Source organism: Coffea arabica, chromosome 8c, assembly GCF_036785885.1.
Source record: "Coffea arabica cultivar ET-39 chromosome 8c, Coffea Arabica ET-39 HiFi, whole genome shotgun sequence".
Classification (NCBI taxonomy): Eukaryota; Viridiplantae; Streptophyta; class Magnoliopsida; order Gentianales; family Rubiaceae; genus Coffea; species Coffea arabica.
Window position 1 is genome coordinate 514,297 of NC_092325.1, and position 18,494 is coordinate 532,790.

At 38.8% G+C, this 18,494-nt stretch overlaps 4 protein-coding genes across 9 annotated transcripts; all 4 read left to right on the forward strand.

Moving 5' to 3' along the window:
- The first annotated feature begins 379 nt into the window (after nucleotides 1–379).
- On the forward strand, nucleotides 380–4,981 carry LOC113706919 (uncharacterized). Of its 2 annotated transcripts, XM_027228984.2 has the most exons (6): nucleotides 380–982; nucleotides 1,108–1,207; nucleotides 1,958–2,057; nucleotides 3,028–3,116; nucleotides 3,665–3,753; nucleotides 3,894–4,981. In XM_027228984.2, the coding sequence occupies exons 1-6, from the start codon at nucleotides 793–795 to the stop codon at nucleotides 4,085–4,087; spliced, it is 762 nt and encodes a 253-aa protein (XP_027084785.2). In that variant the 5' UTR covers nucleotides 380–792; the 3' UTR covers nucleotides 4,088–4,981. The 2 variants fall into 2 exon arrangements, with proteins under 2 accessions (XP_027084785.2, XP_027084784.2); XM_027228983.2 differs by lacking the exon at nucleotides 3,665–3,753 and having other exon boundaries at nucleotides 388–982.
- Nucleotides 4,982–5,286: 305 nt separating this feature from the next.
- On the forward strand, nucleotides 5,287–6,265 carry LOC113706918 (ATP synthase subunit b', chloroplastic-like). Its single transcript, XM_027228982.2, has one exon. It carries the CDS (start codon nucleotides 5,491–5,493, stop codon nucleotides 6,145–6,147), a length of 657 nt encoding a protein of 218 aa, XP_027084783.1. The 5' UTR covers nucleotides 5,287–5,490; the 3' UTR covers nucleotides 6,148–6,265.
- A 1,122-nt stretch (nucleotides 6,266–7,387) lies between these two features.
- Nucleotides 7,388–11,076, forward strand: LOC113707036 (disease resistance protein RPM1-like). Its single transcript, XM_072062558.1, has 2 exons — nucleotides 7,388–10,340; nucleotides 10,754–11,076. The coding sequence occupies exon 1, from the start codon at nucleotides 7,540–7,542 to the stop codon at nucleotides 10,291–10,293; it is 2,754 nt and encodes a 917-aa protein (XP_071918659.1). The 5' UTR covers nucleotides 7,388–7,539; the 3' UTR covers nucleotides 10,294–10,340; nucleotides 10,754–11,076.
- A 1,816-nt stretch (nucleotides 11,077–12,892) lies between these two features.
- On the forward strand, nucleotides 12,893–18,137 carry LOC113707142 (protein KINASE OF THE OUTER CHLOROPLAST MEMBRANE 1). 5 transcript variants are annotated; one of them, XM_027229308.2, is made up of 6 exons: nucleotides 12,893–13,001; nucleotides 13,285–13,404; nucleotides 14,102–14,470; nucleotides 14,550–14,641; nucleotides 14,756–15,229; nucleotides 17,006–18,137. In XM_027229308.2, the coding sequence occupies exons 3-6, from the start codon at nucleotides 14,105–14,107 to the stop codon at nucleotides 17,967–17,969; spliced, it is 1,896 nt and encodes a 631-aa protein (XP_027085109.2). In that variant the 5' UTR covers nucleotides 12,893–13,001; nucleotides 13,285–13,404; nucleotides 14,102–14,104; the 3' UTR covers nucleotides 17,970–18,137. The 5 variants fall into 5 exon arrangements, with proteins under 5 accessions (XP_027085109.2, XP_071919547.1, XP_027085107.2 ...); XM_027229306.2 differs by lacking the exon at nucleotides 12,893–13,001 and adding an exon at nucleotides 13,023–13,164; XM_072063446.1 differs by lacking the exon at nucleotides 13,285–13,404 and having other exon boundaries at nucleotides 12,904–13,001.
- The last annotated feature ends 357 nt before the right edge of the window (nucleotides 18,138–18,494 follow it).

Here is an 18,494-nt window from a genome sequence, read left to right on the forward strand (position 1 = left end):
TGGTTTAATGAATTCATTGGGGAAATCATTTCGTATAACAATAACTCATAATTTATTTGATAATGTATCATTTCGTCTCTTCAGCTGTGATTTGTATGTTATAATTTTAACTTGTGATTCTTAAAATTTCATTCTTTTCAAATTTTGTGTTTGATTTGAAAATGAATTTCAAATTAGAGAAACTTATTCAACTCCATTTGAATCAATAAAAGCAACACCAATGCCTCCCTCGGCTGAAAATTTTCTTGAAATAAATTTGACAATCCGATTTTCTCATCACCACGAAAATGGCCAAAAAAAAAAAAAAAAAAAAGAAGGAATGTATTGGTCAAAGGCCAAAAGTCTAGACAAACTGGTGAAACGCGCCGTGAGTGGGCGCGTGGTGGATACAGTGAAATGCCCTCCCCATTCCCCAACCAAAATAACCGCCAAAGTCTCCCCCCCTCTCTCAGCCTCCGTCCCTCTCCATCCAAAACCCCCCAAACCCACGCCAGAAAAAGGCGAGAAAGGGAGAGAACAAGGCAAAATTTGGGTTCCTTTTCTCTCTCTCTTGCTGAGATGCTAAATCCCCCATCCAAAGCCATTCATATCCTAAACCTAAATTTTCATCAAAGAATCTCAAACGGAAAAGAAAAAGGGATGCAAATCTTTGGAAGGCATTTTTATGGTATAAAATGAAATGAACGGTGGTGGAGATCCAAAACCCATTTTCCTTTTGCATTTCTTATCAGGACGTCGAAGGAAATAGGGTGATCGCAAACCATTGCTGCTTTCCATTTTCTGTTGGAGCATATGCCGATGTTTGAGCAGCCGGAGGAGGGAAATGATAGCCCTATAATTTCATTCCAGAGGAGTGGGTCGTTATCATGCCCGATTCCCTACTTGATCACTGATTCCCGTTCTCGCAAAAGCTTTTCTTACAGTAAGATTCCCCAGAAGCCCCTCAAACTAACTGTCATCAAATTGGATGACTCCTCATTTGGTACGATTTCCGTTTACCCTTTTTGCTCCTCTCTCATAATCTGTAGGTGTTGTGCGTGTTTCTCTGTGTTTTTCATTATGCAATTTTCGTGGGCTTTTGGTTACATTTGGGTTTGGATTGTGTAGATATTGAAGTGGCGAAAACGGCGACAGTGGCGCAGCTTAAACAGGCGGTGGAGTCGGTATTTAGTCATTTGCCGAATAGGGGGCCAAAGAAGATCTCATGGTACTATGCACATTCTATTTCTAGTGTTTTTGATGGTTTGGTTTCAGGACCCCTTTTGGTATTCTGCATTTCTAGCTTTTTGAAACTATTTAGCTGTACAATATATATTACTAGGACGAATATCTCTAAAACACTTGCTGTTCGTCATGGGAAATGGGAATCAATCTTCCTCTGCTGCACCTTCTGTAGGGGTGTAGTTGATGTAGATACACCATTGTGAAGATCTGGGCTGTTGAATGCTTTGCAGTTAATGAGATTCTAAAACTGATTCCTTTTTTTTTTTGGTTGGTGGGGATGCTAAAGTGGCAATTTAGTTGAAAACTTTGGCATATCTAGCTAGTTAGTAGTACATGTTTTGCTGCAATGCCACAGGCACCAGCTAATTTTTGGAATTGTTAGCCATTGGAATTTTTTATGATCTGGCTCCTATTTGGTAGTCCCCTGGAATTCCTTCTTGTTATATGAACTGTAGAGGGAAAATTCTATCTTCAGGAGAAGTTCCATCTCCATTAACATGCGTTTCCTAATTCATTCTGTGATTTTTTTTTTAATCTCAGTCAACTTTGGAGTGCTTGTTTTGTTGATTAATGTCAAATAACTTGGTTGGAGCTTGCCTGTGTTGAGCTTTCTGATGCTTTTGACTTGTGTTTCTTGGAGCTTAGTTTGCAGTTCTATTTTTTCATGGGGTAGTTAATTGACTTGTCCAATAAATTCTTGTGGCTAACTGTACTGTTCTAATGTGATTTTCAGGCCTTTTGTATGGGGACATTTTTGCTTGACCTATGATGGCCAGAAACTACTTACTGATACTGATGCTATTGGGATTTACGGAATCAAGGATGGTGACAAGGTTTTCTCTCTCTCTCTCTCTCTCTCTCTCTCTCTCTCTCTCTCTCGCACGGAAATTGATCAATTCCCCCTCGCTTCTGAAGATGTATTTTGAGTTTTGACAGGGATGCATAGATGTATTCCAAGATAGACTGTAGCCAGATTATGGAATTAGTGTGCATGTTTGTCCGTTTGAGTGTAGTGCTTTAGGGAGGATCACAGGTGAAAGGTTGATCTAATATGCCTATAATAAGGGACACTGAAAGTCAAGAAGCATTTGAAAGCTTCCAGCCCCATTTCAGTCTCTGTCGCATGCTCTTTTTCTTTTCATTAGGAACCTTAAGTGGATGTTAAAGGCTTGGAAGGAGATCATATCTGGCAGGATATGCTGGAAAAGTTTTTGGCAGTGGGGAATGATAACAAAGGCTTCAAACCTGAGATCTCAGCCTAATATATTTATTTGGTTTAAGTAAAGCAAGACTTTAACCTAATATATTTATTTGTAAAGCCTGCTCATACTTTTTATCTAAGGGTTCATGCAAGTGTCTAGAATCTTTTCAACCCATCGAATGTTGCCTTTTGTATCTAAAACAAAATGCTCACAATATGTTGACAAATGTATAGAATCCTTTTTGGCATTTAACCATTGGATGAATTTTATCTGCTGCGCCATAGAGACAAATCAGAGCATACTCCTTATGACTATGAAATAAAATGAAAATTTTCTTTTTTTTCTGCATGAAGTGAGAAATTTAATTTTCGAGCAACAACTTTTTGTGAAAAAACTATTACCTTCTAGTGGTTTGTTTGGACCTAAACACAGCAATTTGTGCAGAGTGTTCACCTTTGTTTTGTCTACTCCAAAGTGTATTTATATCTTCTCCTGACTTTAGACATATGCTGTATTTCAGTTTTGACTGGAAAGATGCTTTAGTTAATGACTAGTTTACACATATCTTATGATGAATTAAATGCACAATTTGTAACTGCAGCTTCAGTTTGTCCGGCATCTCTCAATTAGCTACAATATGGTGAAGGAAAGACCAAAAAAGGAGGATCCTGATTTGGATGAACCCAGTGTGTAAGTATTTATATGGGCTTCTATTTTTTTCAACAGCATGGATGCAGTTGAGCATTATCTCTTTTATATATATATATATATATATATTACCTTCTTTCCCAATTGGGGGTGCCTACAAGTACATCTAGGCGCTGCTCCATTTTTCAATTTCATGTTTTTGTCTATAAGCATTCATACATGAGAGCATCTGTTCTCATCCTTGAAAATGTTGTTTAACTCAAATTAGTCTATTTTCTTGTAAAAATAAAATTTACAACCTGGGTGTGATTATTGGTAGTAAACTTGTAGTAATTCATAGGAGAGGAAATCTTGATGCTTCCTTTGTTCAATTGTACTTTGTGAAATTCTGGAGTGAATCCCAGGTGCAATTTTCAGCCTGCTGACCAGCAGTGTAAACTGTTCATATCTTGATACTGTCATTGGGACAACCTAAACCTTTTCTAGATGATGTGTTTAGCCTCTAGTGTGTATACAACATCATTGTTGTTTACCCTTCCAGATCCATGTAATTGTGGAATTCAATTAAATCTTCACCTTTGAAATGACAGAAAACGTTCATATCAAACAGACCTCAGAGGAACCTTTTGTTCTTTTTTCCTTTTTCCCATCATCAGGTTGGGAGCATCCAGAGCAAATGGTACACTAGTTTCTTATTATGATTTTGAGTGTGGTGTGTGTGTGTTTTTTTAAAGTATTCTAGCATTTGATAAATTTTCTATTTAAACCATTATGGTTACAAGCTGGATTGATTTTTCTGGTGCAACGTGCGTCATGCAGATCAGAAGACTTCAAAGACAGACAGTTGTATAGTGAACAGGACATCAGTTGTAATGAAAGGGATCTCGAGGACCAAGAAGGTGTTTATGGTGATGATGACAAGGATAGTGGACTTTTCACGAATTGCCGATACAAGTTGCTCCATTTGTTTAAAGGGTGGTTCTCATACCGCAAGCTTCCAAGTTCATATGTGAGAGTGGAAGAGAACGGTGTTGTATCAAGATTGTCATTCAGTTCTTTAGGAAGTTTCGGAGATTCAGGGGCTTACATTGATGAGTATGATTCTGAACATGAGACTCAGAAGGCACAGTAACTGATGTCTATGTGTCTCTGGAATCTTCAACATCAGGAGCAACACATTCATATCAAACTGGTGGAGCTCCAGTAAATAAAAGTCCTATCATCTCACCGTATAAAGAACATGTCTTGACTCACATGTCTGAGAAGGTGATAGAATTTAATTATCATGGAGGCTGGGTCAACATCGTCCAAGATGTTATAAGTGATGTCAATGACGCAAAGCGAATATCATGATTCAAGTTTGGCATCTCTTTGTATCACAGCTTCTTCCTCTGAAGTGATTGCTGAATTGAATATTGGGCTTGATAACTGTAGGGTTCTCTTCATTCCGGTGCCTTTCTTCTGTTGATGGTCCATTTTCTCTCAGCCAGCGGCAAGTCGAAGAAGCTAATCTGAGTTAGGATACAGAGCAATGAATTAGGAATTGCATTTTGGCCATGTTGTTGTTGTGCAACTGAAGCAATCCTTTTCTTTCTTTTTTCTTTGTTTTTTGCGCAACATAGCTGCACGACTATAATTTGATCGGCTACGTCAAGGGGCGTGGACTAAATTAGGAATAGTACAACGTACTCTCTGGCAAGTAAGCCGAGTCATGCAATCAAGTGTTGGGGGAAGTGCAGAAGCACCAAGGATTAACCTGACTTGGTTTCCAGTAATCTTTGTTTTCACTTCACAATCATATTGTAGACATTTGGCTCTGCTTTTGATTGTATTATACCATTTCAGGAGACTTTCTGGCTGCTCTAAATTGGAGGAATGGAAATGGTTGCAGATATTAGAACTGAAAATGCTTTTAAGTCGACCTTTGTTTGATTTGCCTGCTTGTACAGATTTTGTTCCATCCACCTGTTCGAAGCGCCTGCGGGAAAACAGGCAAGAAGCCGAGAGAGGGAGAGGGCTGCATTTTGCAATTTTGAGGGGTGGAGAAAAAAAAAAAAAAAAAAAAAAAGAGAATGAGCAGTCCTGTTTTTTTTTTTTTTTTTTTTTTTTTGGGTTTGTTCCTTCTGGCTAGAACCGTAATGAGGATGCCAACCAGTGTGCCTTAACAGGGGGGAGCGCGTGAGAGCACGTCTCTTTGATTTTCCATGAGCAAATTGTGTGGCATGGAATGAGATAGCCTTTTTGAGATCTCCCTCTTCCCCTTCTCAATGCCCACCAAGAAAAATTACTGAAAAATAAGAAAGAAAAAAAAAAAATCCAAAAGCCCACCCCACCGCCGTAGCAGAAACAGAGAACTCAGCACGCAACACATAATACTGCAACTAACAGAAGAGGAAGAAGGCGAAGCAGAGCTGCCATGGCCAACATGATCATGGCCTCCTCCAAAGCCCTAATCACTTGCTCTTCAACCATTCCCCCCACCCCTAAACTCAAGCTCTCCCCAGTTCAACTATCTTTCCCTAAACTACCCCTCTCCAATGTCCCCAAGCCTCACCAACTCCTGTCCCTTCCGAACTCCATTTCTGTAATTCTTGCAGCCTCCCTGGCCATGGCACCCCCTTCCCTAGCTGCGGAAATCGAAAAGGCCGCGCTTTTCGACTTCAACTTAACACTCCCCATCATAGCAGCGGAGTTCTTGCTCCTCATGGTCGCCCTTGACAAGATTTACTTCACGCCATTAGGCAAATTCATGGACGAAAGGGATGCAGCCATCAGGGAGAAGCTGAGCAGCGTCAAGGACACTTCTGGGGAGGTGAAACAGCTTGAAGCCCAAGCCGCCGCCATCATGAGAGCTGCCAGGGCTGAGATATCGGCTGCCCTGAACAAGATGAAGAAGGAGACTCAGCTGGAAGTGGAGCAGAAGTTGGCTGAGGGGAGAAAGAAAGTGGAAGCTGAGTTGCAAGAAGCCTTGGCTAGTTTGGAAAAGCAAAAAGAAGACACCATTAGGGCTCTTGATTCTCAGATTGCTGCTCTTAGTGATGAGATTGTCAAGAAGGTCCTCCCTGCACGTTGAGATGGATTTTAGGCTCACTGGGTTTTGATTTGATCTTACAATCTGTACTTGTAATCCACGATGATGAGGTTAACTTGGGTTTTAGTGTGAAAATTCATTCTTCTTGATTTCGATACAATCGCCTTTCGTACTTGCGAGTTTTTGGCCTTTTAGCAGTTTTGACTCGCACTTCTGCTTACTTTTCTGCTTTTATTTTGAAGATTTTTTAAGTTAACGGTGAATCATGAACCCTCTCTTCCTTTCCCTCCTATTTCAATCATCCCACATTTCCATGCTGCACGCTCAGCGATGAATAAGCTTTGATACGTTTGCCACCTATGGCAATGGCTAATAGAAAGTAGCAATAGAAGACCAGTAAAAAGCTCTGCTATCAGTTTTATGTTGGTGCTGCATGAGCCCATCTACTGTATGCTGCAAATTTCAGAAACAATGGACAAAATGATCGCTGCAATGGTGGAAATAGTAGTGTAATAACCATTTTTTTTTTTTCAAAATAGCATCCTCCCATCATCCCTCCCTACATCCTTGAAATAAAACTTTGGAACTTAGAAAAACTGAATGAAACTTTCCAGTACATTTTCGCAGCGTATCGTTAAGCTTCCACCACTTCTGCTTGCATATCATTCGAACTCCGGATGATCATTCTCAATTTATGCTTTGTGCTTTTTGGAATTCAACTTTTCTGGGAATCATCTGAATCGTGGATGACCTTTAATTGTTGATTCAACTAATGCGCATTCTTCCTTGTATTTCCTAAATAGCGGACTCAATCTCATTTCTTTTCAATGTAAATGGGCAAGGTTCCATTTTCTAACAATATAATGGCTCAAAGCAGGTCCTAGTAGAACCAGTTCTGATTATCAAGAGTTTGAGAATTTTACATTAAAAAACTCTTGCTGGGCCGTCGAGTTCCTCTATAAGTTTGGATGAGCCTCTGTGGAATTATATACTGCCGTATGCTTTCTGAAAAAAATGAGAAACAACTATGGCAGAAGAAACAGTTGCTTCCATGGACTAGAGGCTGGTTTTTGCTGCTGTGCGTGTGAGGGTTCTGGACCTTGTGGAAGTAGCAGCTGGAAATTGAGGGGTGCTGCTTATTATATTACCCGGATGATTGGGTCCAGCAGCCAATCAAATGGGGTAATATAAAAGGAAATCTCCCAAATTAAATATGTATAGTTGTGCTTAGTTACAAAGTCAAATGGTTTGCCAGCCTCGATAATGGACAACCACCTTGGCCTCTTACTTCATCTACATTTTTTTTTTTTGTTTCTTATCATATTTCGGTTTCATCTGCATCATCAACTTCTTTCATCAATTAGCATTCTGGTCAACGAAGTAGAAACTGCCTCTAAGCATTCTGTGCGGCAACAAGGGAAGAGGGGATCGAGGATGACAGTGCACATTGTGTCCTTTGTGTTAAATCAGCTCTCAGTTTTGCTCCGAGACGAGGCAAAATTATTGGGCGGGCTTGCGCAAGAGATCCAGCTCATCATGGATGAACTGGGGCATATGAAAGCTTTCTTAAAATTTGCAGAAGCTAAAGAAGAAGATGATCCAAGACTTGAAGAGTGGGTTATGCAAGTGCAGGACGTTGCTTACGATGTTCAGGACATTGTTGAAGAATTTATGCTCCGGTTTGGTTGCAATCACGGACATGGGTTTCATGGTCATGCTCGAAAGATAATCACCTCAGTAGGGATTGCTTTTGAGGTACAAAGCATCAGGTCCCGAATCACGGGTATTTCTGAAGGTCACAAGAGATACCAATCTGAATATGGTACCTATGGCAACGTCTCAGCTTCTGATCCTGGGAACAATTCGTGGCAATGTAATAGAGATGAGGCCCTTCTTGTGGAAGAAGCAAAGTTGGTGGGCATTGACTCCCCCAAGCAGCAACTCATTTGTCAACTCCTTGACGGCTGTTCTGAGCTCAAAGTTGTTTCAGTTTTAGGCATGGGAGGGATTGGGAAAACTACACTGGTGAAAAAGGTCCAAGAAGATGCAAATGTCAAAAGACAGTTCGAGATCCTTGCCTGGGCAACTGTCTCACAAACCTGTTATATGGAGGAGTTTCTCAAAGACCTGATTCAACAATTATACCAAGGAACAGGGAAACCTGTTCCTCAAGAAGCTGCCTCCATGAATAATACTGATAGGCTAAAAGCAATTGTCAAAGATTTCCTCAGAGTAAAGAGGTATCTAATAGTGTTTGATGATGTCTGGGATGTGAGATTCTGGGATGTCATCAAATTTGCATTACCTGAAGGTTGTTGTGGTAGTCGCGTAATGCTCACTACACGAATAGCTGATGTAGCTTATGCCTCTGATGTAGAATTTCATAGCTATGTCCACAGAATGCAGCCCTTGTCATCTGAAGCGTCTTGGAATCTGTTCTGTAAGAAGACATTCAAGAACAGTAGCTGCCCTGACTGTCTAAAAGATGTCGCAAAACGCATATTGAGAAAATGTGAGGGATTACCACTTGCCATTGTTGCAATTGGCGGAGTTTTGGCTTTGAAAGACAAAAGCAAAGTAGATGAATGGAAGATAGTTGAACGTAGCCTACTGGATTGTAGTGATAAGCTGGATAGAGTTGAAAAAATACTCTCTCTTAGCTATCATGATCTGCCCTACCATCTCAGGACCTGTTTTTTGTATGCAAGTATTTTCCCTGAGGATTATCAAATAGAAGAGGCACGATTAATTCGATTATGGATTGCAGAAGGATTCATACAAGGGAGGACAAGGATGAGTCAATATGAAGTGGCTCGAGCCTACCTAAGTGAGCTTACCAATAGAAGCTTAATCCAACAGAGAGATGATTCTTATGATGGCAGCACCAGAGCCTATCATATCCATGACCTTTTCCGAGAAATTATTGTCTCCAAGTCAAGCAAACAACAATTTGCAACCACAGCCACGGGAGAACTGACAAGTTGGCCTAAGAAGGTTCGACGCCTAGTGATTCATGATTTCACTGGCCACACACATCGAAGCATTTGTTTTAAGTATCTGCGCTCTTTGGTAACCTTCAAATCATCGGAACCTTCGTCCAAATCCTTGCTGTCCAAGCTCTTACGTGGTGGTTGTAGGCTACTGAAGGTATTAGATTTGGAAGGTGCAGAATTGGAGGAATTGCCAGACGAAATCTTCAAGCTGTATCATCTCAAGTTTTTGAGCCTAAAACACACAAGAGTTAAAATCATTCCAAAGTCCATTGGACGTCTCCGGAATCTGGAGTATCTGGATCTATCTTTCACTGCTGTAAGTGAGTTACCTGAGGAAATGCTACATATAAGAGGACTCCTCCATCTCGTGGCATATGCATTTCAACAAGTTACGTACAAATACGACATCAACGGATTTAAAGCTCCAAACAACATTGGGAGGCTTCTTTCTCTGGAGTGGTTATTTTACATAGAAGCGAATGACACATCAATGATGAGAGAGATAGGAGAGCTTAAGCAATTGAGGAGGCTAGGCATTACAAGTCTAAGAAGAGAAAATGGAAAGGAGCTCTGCTCCTCTCTTGGGAGGCTCTCCAATCTTGAGCAACTATATGTTCAAGTATCACATAAGGATGAGGTAATTGATCTAAATTACATGAACAGCTCCTTGAGTTCAAGTCTTGAAAATCTTCAAATGTTATGCTTGAGGGGCCGTTTAGAAAAGGTACCCAAATTTATATGTTCTTTACAAGGCTTGACCTCAATAGAGTTGCTCTGGAGCGACTTAATTGATGATCCACTTGAATCCCTTCAGCATTTGCCAAATCTGCAAACAATGGATCTGAATGAGGCATACCAAGGAGAGGTTTTGTGTTTCAAGGCTGGAAGCTTTCCGAAGCTTGAGCAGTTAAACATTCTTGCTTTAAGCGGTTTGAGATGGTTGAGTGTGGAGGCAGGTGCCATGCCTAATCTCCTAGAACTAGGATTGGCGAACCTTAAATTCATGGAGGAGTTCCCTCGGGGGATCCAGCACTTGACCAATCTCCAATCTCTATATCTGTGTCATCCCAATGAAAAATTGGATGCATTTCTGAATAATCCATTTGAAGATTACCAAAGGATAAGTCACATCCCTGAGATATTCATTTGGGATGATGAGGTTGGATTGTGTCGACACCCCCAGTTCAGGCAGTAGCATGCAGCTGTATCAGCCACAGCTTGCATCCTCCACTCACTGTCTCTGTAAGTAATCCTCAAGTCAAGTTGTATGATCTTATACTGCAATTATAATAAACTAGAAACTACTATTGTCCATCTAGTGCAGGTCCAGTTACAATGTCATTTATCCAACACTCAATGGAGTACAAGAATTTGTTCAGTTATCTGCGTCCTAGTTTGCTAGTGATGTTATTTGGGTAGCTATTATTATGTTTGTTAGTTCGAAATCTCAGCTTTGTATATTCAATTCAAACCACTTAGCAGGATGATCAAGTTTTCCCTGAGTTACCATATTGGTCTTTGACTCTAATGAAGCAACTAACTGAAAATGCCAGTTAATACTGCAAAATTTACAAGAAGCACTTTGTACTATTACCTAGGAAAAATCTAAAAGCCCAGAAATCGTCAATTAACTTTTTTTCCTCCTTATCTTGTAGCTTTGTGCTTTTCATCTGATCTTGTGGGATTGTTTTGAACAATGAAGAGGATCCAATTGTCAATCAGCTGTCGAGAAAATCAGATTTAAGGCCTCAGCAAGGAAGAGATTCAGCTGCGAGTCTAGCAAAAGCTGGCTGAGGTAGAAGAAAGTAAAACTAAACTAAGAGTTGAAGAAGGCCTTGGCTAATTTTTCAAGAGCAGAAGGTAGACACCATTGTCAAGGCTCTTGATTCTCAGACTGGTTCTCTCAGTGATGAGATTGTCCACAATTCCTCCCTTTTCATTGATTGCTTATGAATGGATGGACTTTCAACTTTATGAATTTTGGTGTCTCCTGGGGATAATACACACTTCTTCAGCATTTGTGCTGGTGGCTCTCTTCCGGTTTCCTGCCTGCATATCATATTATTAACGCTGTCCCATTTCTTCAGCTTCATTAGCTTTCTGCATTTAGTTTAACTTTGCGTGCGATTGATCTGAATCATCATGAACAACATGAATTTCTTGATTCAGCTGTCTAGATTTTGTCACCACTTAATGCAAATCAATACCATTATCTACTGTTGTCCATTAGTGACTTAGTAGTGTGTACTCTGAAATGCATGTTTGCTCTGTTCCCCTCTACGTAGAAGCAAAACTGGTTTATTCGTTTAGGTATTGAAGATCAGTGGCTGAGAAGGCCTAAATTTAGTAGTTATGGTCGAGACCCCAGCTCCTGAATTCAGATTATCATTTCTTCTCCTCGTTTCTTAAATCTCATCCTTCCTCAGCTAGGAAAAAGCCACAAACAAACATTTATTCAAAAAATAAATAAATATGTGGATAGCATCGGTGACTAGAATTTGCTTTTTTTTTTTTTATTGAAAGAATTAGCTATTGCAAGAAACATAATGTAATTTACTGTGAAGTTAGAGCTGTTAAACGAACCGAACTGTTTGGTAGCTCGGTTCATTTTGACACGTTCGTGTTCGTGAAAGACTCGTTCGAAACTTTAAACGAATCGAGTTCGAATACATTTTTTTGTTCGATTAATAATCGAGCAAATATGAGCATGTTCGAGAGTTTTAACGAACGTTCGCGAACATGGGCATTATTATCATTTGACAAATTTTAGGGTTAATTTTATGGCTAGACTTTTATATTTGGAGGATATAATTTATTATTTTTATGTTAATATTAGTTATATAGTTAATGAATAATAGAATTTAGTCACTTAGTGTTTTAATTATTTTTTAGAATGATTAATAATTTGTATGACAAACATGAGATACTCGATTCGATTCAACTTATTTACAGTTCTACGTGCAGTCCTCCACCCAATGCCAGCTTTTAATTTATTTCATTGGCAAAATCTAGCCAGCAGAACGGTAAAAACTAACTGGGCCTGTTGGTCTGAACTTTCAGTTTCTATTTACTTTTACGCCCTTCAAATCTTATCATGTTTCTTTAACTTCACCACTAGTTTAGCTCACTCTCTTAATATTTTCTTGTCACATTTTTTGTTCAAGACTTTGATGCAATTTATGTTGTTCCATTTATGCATGCACGTACAAAAAATTCAGACGCCCTTTTTTTTTTGTTATATGTCAAGGAATTAATTATTATTCAGTTACTGCAAATTATTTTTACCGACAAAGAAGGAAATCATATGAATTGCCAAAATACCCAATTCAATTTGCAACCATTCACTATTTCAAGGTCAAAGACATATAGTACCATTTTTTTTTTGGGTACTAGTTTGCTTATCTTATAAATAATATCGCTAACCTCGTTGTTTTTTTTTTTTTTTTGTCACATTTCGTAGCTAATAATTCACTTTGGTTTATTTAATTTTTATGCAGTATAATTTGCACAATACTAAATTATAATATCTCGACATTCAAAGAATTATAGATTTTGAATTCAAATTTTCTTTTCACTTCTTTGCTTCTTAAAATACAAAGAATTCAGAACAAATATAAAAGGTTTGAATATTCGAAGGAATACTCAAAATTTGACAAGTTCGACAAGGACCTAGCATATGTGACAAATGTTAAGGGGACCAAAGAAAACTACTTAGTTTTTTTTCTTTACAATAAACTATTCTAGTTGGATGTTTTCTCTGCAAAGAAATTTGTTGGGAGAGAAAAAAAAAATAGCATAAGTATAAATACAAGAAAGTAACGTAATTCTAAGAGTATAAACGACGTATACGGTCCGAAACAGCATAACTCTGGTGGTGACACCAATACACTCCCCTTCCCAAAGGTGACGCCTTCACACGTTTCCTAATTTTTCTTCTTCTTCATCTTCTTCTAAATTGTAGTGCTACTAATGAGGACTTAACTAATTTCTTTAACAAATTCTACTCATTTTTTAAATATACTGATGGTGATATTTATACTCTCTAACTTGGGCACTCAAACAATAGGTCTCTTTATTTCTCGTTTCTCCTCTCTCTCTTTAGTCAGAATAATTTTTTTTTTCTTTAGTAGAATATTTATTAACATTGGGGACCTTTTTTTCTTTTTGGGTTTTGTTCTTTTAACAGCCCCAGATGATGCTGTGATCATTCTTGGCTGATGCTCTCTCAACCCTTCACTTAATTCGTCGAAATTTCACCTTTGGCCCCTTCATTTTCAGTTGCAAATTCTACTACTTCACCGTACAAGTAAGCCTTGTATGTGTTTTTTTTTTTTTTTTTGGGCTAATTTGTGACTTGATGTACGTTGCTGAGGATGATTGTGAAAAGGAACGAACTTTAATCACAGGCTTTTGGTAAACAGTATAAAGTTGTAAATTTTAGTTTGTTATGGTTTCTGGGGAGTTTTTTTCCTTCTTGTTTTTAACTTGATGAGAAGTTGATATTTTTAGTCTTGATATTTATTTTCGTTGTAGGGTTAAAATTATAGGGTGTGAACCATCTGTTTGATTTTTTTTAAAGGCGTAAACAAAGAGGATTTTGTGATCGTGATTTGTTGCCTCCATTAGCAGTCAAGTTGTGGCTTGGATTTAGAACTTTGAGCTTGATAGCTGAAACAAATCATTGTAATAGATGAGTTATGCAACCCACTGCTAAAGAAAATCAAAACAATCGAAATTTCAGCATCTGTTAACTTTTACTAGTAAAAATGTCAGTTTGACGGTGCCCATGTCATGAACTGGTATAAAGTCTTACCTGCATTTAGAATGAATGAAACAACCCCCTGTTAGTGGGTCTGTCACTCTGTCTGAATAGTGAATACAGTTTTGGGTTCTCTTACCTCATATGTATCTTACTTTTGTTTTGTACATGAGGACGAAAAGAACCAGAATTTTGGGTTCAATATCAGCTGAAAGAGATATATATAAATATTTGTTGGTTATAGGGGATGGCTGGAAAGATTGCTGCTAGTCAAGTGACATCATCCTTTGACTTTGAGCTTGTTGGAGATGATTCTGATCAACTCATAACTGTCATTGCATCATCCAGTCAGATTAGCCCATGGATTGATCCTTCAAAGATTAAGCTTCGACATAGAATTGGAAGGGGTCCCTTTGGTGACGTTTGGTTAGCAACTCGTCATCAAGCAACTGAAGAATACGAAGAGTATCATGAGGTTGCTGTTAAGATGCTGCATCCAATAAAAGAAGATGCCATTAATGTTGTATTGCATAAGTTGGATGATTTGTTCTCCAAGTGTCAAGAATTAGAATCTGTTTGTAGGATGCAAGGTCTCTCTATGATAAGTGGAAAGGTAATATTGATGTTCCAGTTTAGAGTTAGTGGCCAGAAGTTTTTCTGAATTTACTGATAATCTACACGTGTTCTTCCAGTTATGCATTGTTATGAAGTTCTACGAAGGCTCGATTGGTGATAAGATGTCCCACTGTAAAGGTGGAAAGCTCTCACTGCATGATGTTTTAAGGTGACATATACTTGGTATTATGTGGAAAAGTCAGCTGTTATGGACTTCTTTTCCTTTGATAACTGGTAACCTGTCAAATAGAAATTGTCATGTGTTTTTGTTGTTATTGCACAGGTATGGAACTGATCTGGCACATGGATTAATGGAGCTGCATTCAAAAGAGATCCTAATTCTCAACCTTAAACCTTTCAATTTTCTACTGAACGAAAATAACCATGCTATACTAGGCGATGTTGGAATTCCTTATGTACTGCTTGGAATTCCATTGCTGAGTTTGGAGATGACTCGAAGACTTGGTACTCCAAACTACATGGCACCTGAGCAGTGGCAGCCAGAAGTTAGAGGTCCAATATCATTTGAGACTGACTCATGGGGATTTGCATGCAGCATCGTGGAGATGTTGACTGGTGTGCAACCTTGGAGTGGTAAATCAGTTGATGAAATTTACAGATCTGTTGTGAGAAGGCAAGAAAAACCACATATTCCTGTTGGTCTTCCTCCTTCTGTTCAGAATATCATTAGTGGTTGTTTTGAGTATGATTTGAGGAGTCGTCCTCTAATGGAAGACATACTGAATGCATTCAAAAGGTATTTCTCCTATTTATTTTTATGGGAAGCAATCTCTCATGTGTTTAATATGTAGCACAAGAATCTGTTTCTTGAGGCGTGTTTAATTGTAATGCATTTGAAGACTGCCAAAACCAAGTGATCGGCAGCAATTGCATGGGCTACATATAGGCAGATTGGGAGTGATGTTTAATTTAATAACTATATAAATTAGGAGCAGACATCATCTGAGAGCTGTAATATTATCAGAGAAAGTGTGAAACTTAGGTGGCCTAATCTGTACTTTTATACATGGTCGTAAGGCTTGCTTATGTTCTATCTCAGGCAAAAAAAAGGATAATACCAAAAGATATTGGTCCTTGCAAACCAACTTTTGGATGGATCTAACCAAATGTTTTACCTCAAACAAACTTCATCTGATGCAACATTTTCTGAGTAAATTTTAGCATAATGGTACAAGGTACATAAAACCACTCCTACTGTCTCATCTCATTGAAAAATTAGAAACAAAAAACTAGATTCCATATGTTCCCCAGAAAATTATTTCCTGGGGGATTGTTTTATCCTACGTATATGGCATAGAAGCTTTAATTGAGATACTAGGGTTATCGCCAAACACAGGATAAGAAGCAATTTCTAAACCAATCTTGCTTAATCCCCTGAACTATATGAGCCCTACAAGCTTGTGGGGCAAAAGAGCAATTTCATGGATGACATGGATTCGTCGATCAAAGGATGTCTTTTTGCTGGGCTTCTGTGGCTGGAAAGCTGGTTAAGTTTATACATTCCTATGACTGACAACAAATTGTATTACGTTAAATTACCACATTAATTTGAAAACGATATTTTTTTCTCTTACTTTTTTGTTTCTTTTAATGCCCTTGGACGGGAGATTCTCTAAGCACTTATATGCAGTTGAGAGTCATATGAAAATTGAAAAGTTCAGGGCTTTTGCCATATTGCAGGCCTTGGATTTTCAGACTTTGTATATTGTCTCTTCTTATTCTGTTGTCTCTTTACATTTTTGTTCATATGTCTAAATTTAATTGAAGATAGTAGAATTCTATAGTAATTGTCAGTCTGATTCGCGCATCATAAATGAGTTTAAGACATCCATAGACTAAACCTGGCCACTGCCACCCCAAGTTTTAGAAAATTAGGCAGGCATATTATCTGTAGTATCTCAGGTCACGTCACTGTGATGATTATGGTAACAAATAACCAAGCATTGGGCTTTCTGTTTTAAGACTGAATAAATTAATCTAGTTTTGGAAGCCGAATACAGAGAATTAAAGAATTATTAAAATTCCTAATATTGGTCATCAGTTTTCCTGTCAATGGAGGACTCGAGTGAACTTTTCATTGATGTATTGGAAGTCATTCTGGACTTGAAAGTGAGACATTCTGAATGCAGGTGCTATTGTCTTCAGGACAACTTTTCAGGTCTTAGTATTTCCTATCAGTAGGTCTGTATTGACTAGATCAGATGCTTTTCCTGGACTTTGTGGCAGATTGACATTGCTCTCAGACTATTATGTGCCATGCATGTTATTGCTGTGAGCGTCAGTTTTAATTCTGGTTGAATATCAAGTATTAGCTTGCTGATTACTTGCCTTAAAAAATGCATCTTTTTGCTAATTAAAATTTCTCTTTGTTATAGGAGATCATAACTGTTTAATAGTATGACTTCTTGTGTTGACTACGTGCTTACGTCTATTTCCCACAAATATCCTGTGTGTACTTCAGAAGAAAATGGTCCTTATATTTGCTTGTTCAATTTTGCTTCCCCATTTACAGCTCGCAGAATGCAGTTTTCCAAGATGGAAATTGGATTGATCCTGGGGGTAGAAAGATTACAGAGAAATCAAGTTCTACTGGCTACAGCGAGTGGTTTCTCTCGAAGGATTGCCTGCAAGTGGGTGACATGGTTCGATCAAGAAAACCACCAGACTCGTGCAAACCTGAAAATATGGAGGTGCCTGAGGGTACTGTAGTAGGTTTGGACCCCAACAGTGACCAAAATGGATATGTTTTAGTTAGGGTACATGGCATTCATGACCCCTTAAGAGTTAATGGATCTACACTGGAACGTGTAAGTTATGGATTTGCTGCTGGAGATTGGGTGCGATTGAAGGCTGAAGGAAAGAAACATTCACCAGTAGGTATCCTTCATCTAATCAACCGTGATGGAAGTGTAGCTGCCGGATTTATAGGAATGGAGACACTTTGGAAGGGAAGATATTCAGAGCTCCAGATGGCAGAAACTTACTGTGTTGGGCAATTTGTTAGGCTGAAGTCTGATACATTTAATCCTCGATTTGAATGGCCCCGAAAAAGAGGTGGTGAGTGGACAACTGGGAGAATTTGTCAAGTCTTACCAAATGGGTGCCTTGTTGTTAGGTTTCCTGGTAGGTTGACATTTGGTGATGAAAATAGCAGCTTTTTAGCTGATCCAGCTGAAGTTCAAAGTGTTTCTTTTAGCACTTCTCCTGGAGTGGTGAAAAAGTATCAGCACCTTGAGGATTTTCACTGGGCAGTCCGGCCACTTCTGATTGCTTTGGGTCTATTTACTGCTATGAAGCTGGGCCTTTTTGTTGGCAAAAAGATTAGCAGGTCAAAGATAAGGAAGGGACGGACTAATGTCATACCAGGTGAAGCTCAATCTTTGGAAGGCCACACTGCTGGCAACACGGGCTGGCTTCCACCCCAAGTGGCAAACATCATCTTCAGGGAAGGTGTCAGCGCACCTACATCTTGGTAGTTCTCATGCTTTAGTCAGCTTGCCCAAGCAAGTCTTGCCCTTTCCAGAAAAGACTCCACAGATTTGTAACCTTTGCTTAGGGAATTCAAAGCACAACCTTGCTTATATTTGCAAAAACAAATCCTGTATACATGATTGTTGTAAATATATGTTTGGTGGTTGGAACTATTGCTGCCTTTTTTTCTTGTTAGTTCTTGTCCATATTAGCTAACGCCTTCTGGTTGTTTATGGTATTTCATTGTGCTTGAAACTGCAGAAATTCACCGAGGTTCCTTTGTAATACACAGCTTTTGGTCCTTTATTCCTTTTATAACCTCCCAAGTCTCTTTTCCTTGTGAAATCCCGGTTAATTTTGCTACCTCGTAACATAGTGAACAGAACAGAGCTTTTCTACCCGTTCTATATCCTTCTTATGGGTCTGCATGTTGTGATCTACATATAAAACTGATTGATACTTGCTGCGGTATTGTATGGTATGATCCTTGCCTTTCTGTGTTGATACCATAGCATCTGACTGCTAGTATG